The sequence below is a fragment of the Lipotes vexillifer genome, unplaced genomic scaffold, assembly GCF_000442215.2.
Source record: "Lipotes vexillifer unplaced genomic scaffold, Lipotes_vexillifer_v1.1 scaffold515, whole genome shotgun sequence".
Taxonomy (NCBI): Eukaryota; Metazoa; Chordata; class Mammalia; order Artiodactyla; family Lipotidae; genus Lipotes; species Lipotes vexillifer.
Genome location: NW_006772017.1, coordinates 160,574 through 171,397, shown reverse-complemented (window position 1 = coordinate 171,397; position 10,824 = coordinate 160,574). Strand labels below are relative to the sequence as shown.

The following is a 10,824-nucleotide window of genomic DNA, read 5'->3' as shown; positions in this document are numbered from 1 at the left end:
TCTTTCCCTCCTGGTCTCCGCAGCACCCACCCCAAGCGAGGCGCAACCCGCCGCCCCCCTGCTTCTCTGTCTGCAAACTAGGAGGACTGTTGTGAGGACTGCACCGGTGAACGTGTAAAACACTTAGAGGCAGCACTGCATGAATGTCAGCTGCTGTCCTCCTTTTCTATGTTTAATTTTTAAAAATCAGTATAACCTGCAGTGGGGAGGCTTCATGAAGTCAGATCACATGGCTTGGCAAGATAAAGTAAGGTTTAGTTAGGTCTTAGTTAAACTGTTTAAATCCTTGCATGTATTTTATTAATAACACCTTTAAAATGGTCTGGGCCTGTTCTCCATGCTTTACCTTTTGTATGTGGCAGGGCTGCACAGCCACCATCCTGGGGGTCTCAGGCTCCCATCATTCCTATGCTGGGGCTCTGGGGCTCACGTTCTCAAGGAGACCCTCAGGTGGTACGTTCGCCTTGCTTTACATCTGGGAACAGGAGTGGAGGTTGGGAGGATTTGCCCCAAGGCGGCCTGAGGTCGGGCTGCTGGGCCAGGTCTTTGGACCTGACCTCATCGTGCGGGGGAGTCCTAAGTCCCATGGACGTTTCTGATGTGGTAGGGCAGAATCCTGAGTCAGCCGACTGGGATTTGAATGTTGAGGTTTCAGGAAGCCCAAGTACTTCCCATTTCTGGGCCTGCTGCTTGTCCTGTGAGACTCGGGCAGCCGCAAGCTTCCAGCGCCTCTGATTAGCCTGGGCTAGATTCTCCTAAATGAACTCAATGCAGAGGCACCCCAGGTCACTCCCAGCCCCCTGTGGGAGCCGCTAGAGGACGTTTTGCTTTGGAAGCCTGTGGGGCACTTAGGGAAGAGCCCAGTGATCCTGTGCGGGCAGAGGGGTTTGCCAAGGGTTTGCCATGCCAGGTGCCCCCTGCTTGCCTTACCGTGGTCTAGCCTCCAGCTCCTAACAAAGACATCCTCTCCCAACCCCCCAGTCAGATACTCTCGTGACTCCTTATTACGCACTTTGAGCTGGTGACCTCAGGACACTCCTTCCTTTTTCTGTGGCCCAGCCACTCCTCAGCTCCCCAGACCTCCCCTCCCCTCTCCCCACTGCATCCTGCTGCTTCACCCTGGAGCCAGGGCCCCTAGAGCAGGCCCCAGATTTGCCCAGTTTTGTCCGGTTTTGAGGAATCAGGGAAGGAGGGCTCCAGGTATGGGTCAGAAGTCTTCCAAGGTGCTCAGACACGGACATGAGAGAACCCCAAAGAAAGCACCGTCCATCATCCAGAATGCAGGAACCCAGCAAGTCCAGCCTAGAGAATTGCTAAGCTGCTCTCCAGCCCATTTGTTTTCTCCAGCCAGCCACAGACTCTCTAAATGACCTGGCTTTAGCGCTCAGCTTGGATCCCTAATCCAGGAGACTTGGTCCTGGTTTGGTTTTTTTTTTTTTTCCTCCCATGAAATTTGACTTATTTTGAAAAACACTCCAAGTATCAGGCAATGCACTGATGGGGCCTATAATACACCCGCCAGTAAATGGCATTTCCTTAGTGTTCAAAGCTGATCTTTTCACCTTTTTGTTCACACCTTGGCTTGTGAGCTGAGAATTTTTTCTGATCTCCCCATCACCCCATACTGAGGAGCTTTTAACACCTTCAGAGGCAATAATTCAGAGACAGTTATGAAATGAAAGGTCTGCACTCGTTTGTCAGTTATATATTGTTTCTTAGAGCATCAGTATTTTAAAATATCTTCCTAGTCTGATTCCCTGGAGATCCCAAGTAGCTCCTGGAAAGTCAGTCTATTTTTCTTTTCTTTCTTTTTTTTTGTGGTACACGGGCCTCTCACTGTTGTGGCCTCTCCCGTTGCGGAGCACAGCCTCTGGACACGCAGGCTCAGTGGCCATGGCTCACAGGCCCAGCCGCTCTGCAGCATGTGGGATCTTCCCACACTGGGACACGAACCTGTGTCCCCTGCATCGGCAAGCGGACTCTCAACCACTGCACCACCAGGGAAGCCCTCTTTTTTTTTTTTTTTTTTTTTAAATTTATTTTATTTATTCGGCTGCGTCGGGTCTTAGTTGCAGCATGCGGGATCTTTGTTGCAACATGGCAGATCTTTCGTTGCAGCACACAGGCTCTTTGTCGCCCCGCGCGGGCTGTCTGGTTGTGGTGCGCGGGCTTAGCTGCCACGCGGCATGTGGGATCTTAGTTCCCCGACCAGGGCTCGAACCCGAGTCCCCTGCATTGGAAGGCGGATTCTTAACCACTGGACCACCAGGGAAATCCCAGCATCAGTATTTTAAATATTTAAATGATGTGATTTTACATTCTTAGCTTGTTGCTATTTATGGGTATAATTTAGAATATGACCTGGCTAGCAGTAAAGATTGCTAAACTTTTTATTTTTTCATTTTAAAAAAAGTCTCATTTTCAAAGAATTGCATGCTAACTGTAGAATATTTGGAAAGTAGAGGAAACTGAAGAAGAAAAGTCATCCATAATCATCCTAATTGGAGGTAATTAACATCTTGGCATGTTTTCTTCTGTCTGCTTTATGGCATTTTTCAATTACATTGTCAAGATATCCCCTGTGAACTTTGAAGTACATTGTCATTGACTGGGTGGCCCTGTAATGAACAATTGATTTTGAATCTTTACAGTTAATTTAATGTTCGGCTCTTTCTGTCAGTAGAGGTTTTGAAGTCGTGTGTTGAGAAAAATGCGTAGAAGCTGACTTTCTAACTTTGTATATTGGAAATAACAATAGTGATCAAAGGTGATCTCAGTCCAGGTCACATCGAGTTTATTGTCCCTTCCGTTTTCTCTGCAGGTTTTTGTGGAATTTATCAGTAATTAATAGTGACTGATGGTTACAGAGGGCTTACTCTGCACCAGGATTTCCACCCTCAGCCTGACCCTAGAGTTCCTGCCTGTGTTTAACCTAAGATCAATTCGAAGTAAAAGAGCCCCTGGCCCAGGTTCTTTGCCCTTCTGGCCTTTGCTCATTTCGTATCATAATTTTCAAGTGTGTGAGGCTCTAAGTGACAGAAAGGTTGGGCTATAAGGTCTTTATAAGCTGAAAGTGATGAAGAAGATCAAGATGTGCCCATTTATGGGCTTCCCTGGTGGCGCAGTGGTTGAGAGTCCGCCTGCCGATGCAGGGTGCACGGGTTCGTGCCCCGGTCCGGGAGGATCCCACGTGCCGCGGAGCGGCTGGGCCCGTGAGCCATGGCCGCTGAGCCTGCGCGTCCGGAGCCTGTGCTCCGCGGCGGGAGAGGCCACAGCAGTGAGAGGCTCGCGTTCCCCCAAAAAAAAAAAAAAAAAAAGTTAAAAGATATGCCCATTTACACATTGACAGTGTTACTTCCAGAGCAGATACTTTCCCCTAGAATTTGCTTTACTGTTATTTCTTACCCCAAAGGAAAAACATCTTGTAGATATATGTCAGAATGTAATATTATTTGTATCTAGATCACAAAATTGTAAGCACTGGTGGTCTTCTGCACAGCTGTGGCATGCGGCCTGTGTGTATTAGATGTGAGTTACACTTGTTATAGAAACCTTAATGTAATATCTTCTAACCTTGAGGTTCTGACTGCTCTTTCCTTCCTGTTACTGTTATCTTCTAGTGTTTACCCATCCTCCCCTCCAACAGAAGTTCCCAGAGTTCTGTCTTCATCCTCCAGGTCCTCCCATCTCTACCCTGTGTTGGTTTCAGTCCCTGTAAATAAGCTATACAGTCGATCGATCCCCTCTGCACAGAGGACAGTCACCCCACTGGCACCAACAGCTCCCCGTCACACAGTGGGGAGTGTAGCCACCAAACCACAGGGCAGGGAGACCGGGGGCCACTCCCAGTGTATGGTCTCGAGCATGTTACTAACCTCTCTGAGCCTCGGGTCTCACACCTATGCAACGAGATGATTTCTGAGGTCCCGTTTGGCTCTAAAACTCTGCCTCAGTTTCCTCACTTGTAAAATGGGACTAAGAAGAGTTTCCACCTCCTAGGATTGTTAGGTTAATTACGCTTAGTAGAGCTCTTAGCATAGCATGTTCCACAGTGTAGGCTGTTTGCATTGTCTCCGTCAAGTGTGCAAAGCACTGGGCAGTGTGGCGAGGAGTTGGAAGGGAGTGGCACGGCACGGTTTCTGCCTTCCAGGGGTTGCCCAGGTGAGCTGGGGTGTCCCTCTGCTCCAGCCACACCCCTGTTGGACACCTCCATTAGCACCCTCAGGGCTGACCTCAACCAGGGACTCTCCCATCGGAAGCCCATTAACAGGCCCCCTTACTGGTTTTCAGCCCTTCTCTGTCTCCTCCCAGAGGGACTACTCACTCCAAATCCTTGTCTCAAAATCTACTTCTGGGGGAACTTACACTAAAAAAAGAAGTGATACCGAAATTTCCACGATACATTAAGCAAAAGAAGCAAGGAGCAAGGACCTTAAACCTTTTAGTCTCAAGATCCCTTTCTACCCGTAAAAAGTATTGAGGACCCCAAATAGCTTTTGTTTATATGGGTTCCTGTCAGTATTTACCGTGGTAGAAACTAAAACAGAAAAAGAAAAAAATGTTTAAATATTTATTTACCAATTCATTGAAAAATAACCAAAATAAATATATTACAAGTTAATGTCAATAATATTTTTATGAAAAAAAATTTTTTTCCAAAGAAAATAAGTGAAAAAAGTGGTATCGTTTACATTTTTGCAAATATCTCTTATATCTGACTTAATAGAAGACAGCTGAATTTTCATATCTGCCTCTGTATTCAATCTTTTGCAAAATAAAGTATCATGTAGCCTCTGGAAAAGTCTCCTGCACACCTGTGGAAAGAAAGAGGCAACAGCATCTCAGTTTTATTATGAAAATAGTTTTGATCTCATGGACCCCCCAAAAGGGCCTTGGCTGTACTGGTAAACTGGGTCTCAAAAAAGAAAAAAGAAAGAAAAAAACAAAGCCCGGAACAGGACTGGTTTGTAAAAGTGTCACTTTCCCTGGTGTGCCAATTTCAAGCTACCAACTTGACTCCACTAGTGCTGGAGTTGGGGAGAGACGTGCAGTCTGTGCAGGCAGCGCACTGCATTCATGTCACACTTTGAGGACCTCTGGCAGAGTGTCTGCGGAAGGACTCAGGAAAACCAGAAAACCGACGAGGTTGCCTCCTAGAGTGTAACCCAGTGACTGGAGGACAGTGGGCTTTTAAACCAAATATCCTTTTATACCTTTGGAATTGTCAGGTGCATGCCCATCTAGTCAAAAGAAAAGGAGGCTTTAAGAATCTTCCCTTCTTAGAATGAACTCTCTAAGTTGATCCATAATTTGTCAGTCTTCAGCTTTTCCACTTCTTTGTGGCATCTCTTAGAACTGGTTCTTTCAAAGCGCCGGTGACTGGTTCTCACTGCTCTGCCGGCCCCTCGTCTTGCTTCGCCCTTGCTTCCCGCTGTGGGCCAGGCGCACTGAAATGCAGGAGGCAGATCCAGCCACTGCTGCAGCAGGAGTCTCCGAGGTGGCCCTGCCAGGTCCTGCATTTATGTAGCCAATTTAAGCAACTTATCCTTGTAATTTGATGTTTGAGTGTCTAAAGCATCTTAAACATTTGGGATTACCCTTGCTTTTGCACTTTTGGTAAAAACTGAAGGTTTTCTGATAGCTGCTTCCCACCCCACCCCACCCATGTGCCCTGCATGGAAAATTGAACACTGTCATCTCGCCCTGTGAAGAAAGATAGAGACTATTAGGTATTATAATAAAATGATATATGCTCTTACAAGCTCTGCGATATTTAAAACCTTTCTTTACCGCTGACAGTCACTTTGCCTGAGGCTTTGTAAGCTATTTGGGTTCAAAACAAAAAGCATTTTCACTTATTGGATTAACCACTGGAGATTGGTCTGTTTGAGAGTTACCCTCCCATAGGTCACCCGTGTCTTAGAAGCTGAGTGTTTTAACTAGAGGCAGTGGCAAGCTACATGTGTCTCCTTGACACGCGTCCCTTTCACTCGTTTAAATCTTCCCTTGGGATTGGTCAGGGACATGGAACAGGCACCCCTTGGGGAAAAGCTGATTTTCAGGAACATGTGGATGCATAGTTAGACTGTCTCACAATTCGAGATTCGTGGTGAGAGGAATAAGAGGGTTTTGAGAAGGAGAGAATGTTAAAATGAGAGATTCTACGAAGTCTTGCAGGCAAAGGAGATTGTAATCCTAGCAGCCCAGCGGGCGGGTGCTGCAGAGTTGGTAGCTCCTACATAACCTATAGTTGTGTAAGCAAAAGGAATTTCTGCGGCATGCTTGGCATCCGGGTGTTTAGTGTCCGCCCAGGATGAACAACCTTGTGACCTTCATCTGGGCAGATGACCAGGAAACGGAGGTAGCAACGTGTGATACCCATCCCCTTTCTACCCAGCTGGGGCAGTGTTGATGTGCTGGGTCTATATAACTCGGGATGCCGGCAAGTGACCCACACACATCCCCTCCCTCTTGTAGAAACTTCTGTACTGTGAAGTGGACTCTATATAAGCACAGAGCAGCCTCATTTTCCTGCTAGTGACACGGAGATGAAAGGAGATTTCCAGCTGCTAGTGGTCAGAGAGATCCAAGGCTGGAAACCGGCCTCTGTGTTCATGAGAAGAACCTTAACAGAAGAATGAGGATTCTGTTATTCCCTCTCCTGGTGGCTGACGGGAGATACACACAGATTTGGTCTGAATCCTAGTTCTGCCACCAAACAGCTGTGTTATACTGGTCAGGCACCTGTCCTCTGTTCCCTTCCTCCCCCTTCCAAGAGTCAAACATCTTATTTCTGTAATCAACATGATATGAACATTTTCCAGCTTCACTGAGGTATAACTGACCAATCAAAATTGTAACTATTTAAGGTGCGCGACGCCCGCAGTGTTTTTATTCAGTTGGGATTGAAGTGGCTCAGGGTGAGATCAAGGCGCACACGAAGTGGGCAGGCGGTGCCGGGCCCCAAGTGCGCGGGCCGTGGGTGTTAACGGGGACCCTCACCTCGCTCCGCCCCACACGAGCCGCAGGCACTTGGCTTTCCAGGCCTTGCAAACGGGAAACGCGCCGGCTTCCCAAGGAGCGTGGCTTGTTCGCCAGCTAGGAGGGAAGGGGCGCACCACACTGAGTTCTGGGTTCCTTCTATGCCGATCTAGCATCTGTCGCTGGTCTATAAATGGACACGGAAATGTTTTCCAAGGCAGGCGCACTCTGGCCGCCCGTTCCGTGAGGCTGCCCAGCCCCCTCGGGCTCTCCTCCCACCCGCAGGTGGCTCGGGCGTGCGCCCTTCGCTCATCGTTTTATGACGCGAGAATCGGGGCGAGCTCCGAATTCAGGTGCTAAGTTGCCTGCACTAGGGTCACTTGGTGGTGGTTCGGCGAAAACGCTTCGGCGCACCGAGTCGCCTTCCCGCGCAGCACTCTCGGAAATGGCATGTTAGACAAGCGGACCCTCCTTGCTCAGTGCCCGTGGTTCTGTGCTGGGTTTTCTCATTGACTCCTGTTTCTTTTCCTCTAGGATTCGCTCGTCGTTTTCATGCTTTCCACTTAAGCCAGAGGCTTTGTGGCTTTTCGCCGTGACCCTTTTTTCCCCCCAAATTAACCACGTGCCGTCTCCTCCCTTTCCCACCTTTTCTCTTTGGAATGTAATTTGTCCAGTACACCATACCCTCTCCAGCAACCCTGTACTCATTCCTCCTCAGCTATTCTGCAGCCTCTCACTTGAGGAGACGGCTTATGTGACGGGGCGGCCGGGCCTCCAGGGGCAGATGGCAGCTCACCTGCGTCTTCTTGAGAAGCCCCCTGTCTGGGCTGCGAATCAGCCCTGAGTTTCTGCCCAGCGTTCGCCAACCTTGCTGTCTGAAAAGAGTACTCGTGCACACCTAACCTGCCTGGGACTCCCTCCCCTCAGAGACACCCAAACGTGAGATTTCTTTCCTTGAAATACAATGGAAATTGTCTTTGCTGAAATTCACCTCTGGTAAAATAGTTCTTGGCCCCTTGAAGTTGACTTACTGTTTATTTTCACTCAGTCTCACCTGCATGTTATGTTTTTCAGACAGGAGATAGTTTAGTAAGTAGGAATTAATTTCAGTTTCAAATAAATCTTAAAATTTCTTATTCATTCCTTTGAAAATTAGTAATACAGGGATGAAAACAACTGTGCCTGTCATGAAGTAACTGACAACTGAGAATAGTGCCATACGTTGTAGCACTATGTGAGTGTTGCTGTATTAATGAGTTGTTTTTTTCCATACGTCGTAGCATTATATTAGTGTTGCTGTGTTAGTTTTTTTTTAACATCTTTATTGGAGTATAATTGCTTTACAGTGGTGTGTCAGTTTCTGCTCTATAACAAAGTGAATCAGTTATACATACACATATGTCCCCATATCCCCTCCCTCGTGCGTCTCCCTCCCTCCTGTTAGTGAGTTTTGAAGTTATGATCCTGTGCACAGGTCACCTAGACATAGTCTTGCCCTCTCCCCATCCATCCGTCTAAAACGGGACCACACACCATTCCACAGCTGCTCCGTGAATGGTTTACTGAACTTTGTGGATGGCATCCCTCCTCCTTATAGAGATTCCATAAAGATATCCCAGAGCCTGCCCCCTCTGACCCGTAACCGGAATGGGCACTCAGGGTTTGCGGGCAAGCCTCGCCAGCGGTGGGAACCACAGCTCCTCAATGCCAACGCTAGAGGCTGTCATGTGTGTTCTTCTGCCATGTTACTGCCTCATTTATACTTTATCCTAGTTACGGACATGCTGTTATGTAATCTGGGGAATCTCCAGGACGTAGTGGTGCTTTTAACCATGGTGTCCACTGAATTTCGGCTGGGGCAGCGAGAGTCAGGGGCTGGCTCTGCCCCAGACCCTGCAGCCCATACAGGGTGGGTGCCGCCACTGCCTCCTGCCACGTTCCCTCATCAATAAAAAGAGTGGTTTGGACCAGATCGCGTGGCTAAGAAGCTTTAAGAACCCACAGTGCCTCTTTCTCTTCATTGCTTCTGAAGGAAGGGCAAGACAGCACCATCCAATAAAAATATAATGCAAAAGCCACATATGTAATTTTAAATTCTCTAGCAGCCACATTAAAAAAAGGTGAAATTAATTTTAATATTTTATTTTGCCCTATAGATCTGAAATATTATCATTTTAACATGTAATCAATATATTATTAATGAGATATTTCACATTCTTTTTTCTATGCTGAGTCTTTGAAATCCAGCATGTATCTTAAACTTACAGCATGTCTCCATTGGCACTGGCCACATTCCAAGTGCTCAGGAGCCATGTGTGACTAGTGGCTACCGTCATGGACAGCACAGGTCTTTTTGGACCACCTAAGACCTTAGCTCGGGTTCACCGGGTCCACAGGGTCCACAGGGTCCACAGCCTCCTGTGGACCTTTGTCAGCCTTTTCATTTTGTGGCTAGAATGTTTAAGGCAGGGACTAACAGATCATCCAAACTGAGGTCTTTTGTAAGACTTGATTTTCGCAAATATGTTCCTTTCGTTCTGTAAGTGGTTCTCAGTTGATGCTTTAAGATGCATTCTGCCCACGTAAAGTCTTGGAGGAGCCCTCCCAGCAGGCATACAGGAGGCCTGGCTCTTTCTGAGCAACTGCAAACAAGAGGAAGTTTTCCTTGATGTTGCAGAGTCGCATCGGCTTAACCTTCTATTACCGGGAGCCAGGGTTGGGAGGGTAAGGGAATTTCTTATGGGGGGGTAAAATTTTACAAAACGAACAATAAATCAAGACTTTGTCTTTGTCTTTTCATTTAGTGGAATAGAAGATGAATGCAACTGAATTCAGTGAAGATGTAGAAGGTAAAAAAAGAAAAGCCTCTTTTTAAAAAATATTTTAACTGAATACTTTTTTTAGATACGTTTACGTGGTTCAAAAATATTAAAAGATACAGGATGAAAAATCAAGAGAAGAGTCTCCTCTCACGCCTGACTCCTGTCCTCCTCCACTCACACTCGTGGTGTTTTATGTATCTTTCCAGAGTCACTTTTAAAAGCATCATTTAAAAGAGTAGTTTCTCTCCTTCCATCTCCTCTCCCTCCCCTGAGGAAAGACTTTAAAACCTGTTTTGAACAAAATGTGCTTGGAACATGGTGTCATTGTATAGCGCTAGTGTGGTGAGATACAGATTGCTTGATTGGAAAGCCAGTTTTATTGTGATCTGTTACTCAGATATTGTTATCTGAGTGATAGTATCAAAGGGCGGCCGCATACAACCTGCCGCTCAGGGGACCCTGCTAATCCCAGCGCCGCCAGGTGGTCTCCCCGCTGAGCCCTATTTCTTCTCTGCCACAGTTCTAAAAAATAACACTGTGAAAGTGGAGGCAGAGGCCGAAGATGCTGCCCTGGACTGCTCAGTGAATTCCAGGTCCTCCGAGAAGCACGCTCTGGACAGCGTCTTCACTGGCCTCCAGGACTCCAGCAAGAGAAAGCAGCCGGGCGGCGAGGGCCCGCCAGACTCCGTCCCAAGCGTGAAGAGGCGGCGGCTGATTCCCGAGGTGAGGGCTCACAGGGAAAGCAGGAACTTGTTGATAGCAAGAACTGTTAGTGAAAGCCTACCACATTTCACATAGCGCACACCTTACCTAGATTCCTGGAGAAGGTGAGGCTTAGCAGGTCTTTTCCTAAATCAGATCCATCTTTTGTATCTATTAGGGGAGCTTGTTCAGTGAATCTTTTTGTAAAGAGACCAATTATTTTATAACATGCCTGTGACCCCTAACCTACCTATTTTATGAATTTGCTTTCTTTTTTTTTTTTTTTTTTTTTTTTTTTTTTTGTGGGCCGCGTGCCTCC

At 47.2% G+C, this 10,824-nt stretch overlaps 1 protein-coding gene across 1 annotated transcript in view; it reads left to right on the top strand.

Annotated features, from left to right (window-relative positions):
• The first annotated feature begins 9,796 nt into the window (after nt 1-9,796).
• Nucleotides 9,797-10,824, top strand: part of BEND3 (BEN domain containing 3) — an 18,774-nt gene continuing 17,746 nt past the window's right edge. The window contains exons 1-2 of the mRNA XM_007447248.1: nt 9,797-9,830; nt 10,324-10,526. Coding sequence (XP_007447310.1) covers nt 9,797-9,830; nt 10,324-10,526 — 237 coding nt within the window. The remainder of the gene's footprint in view (nt 9,831-10,323; nt 10,527-10,824) is intronic.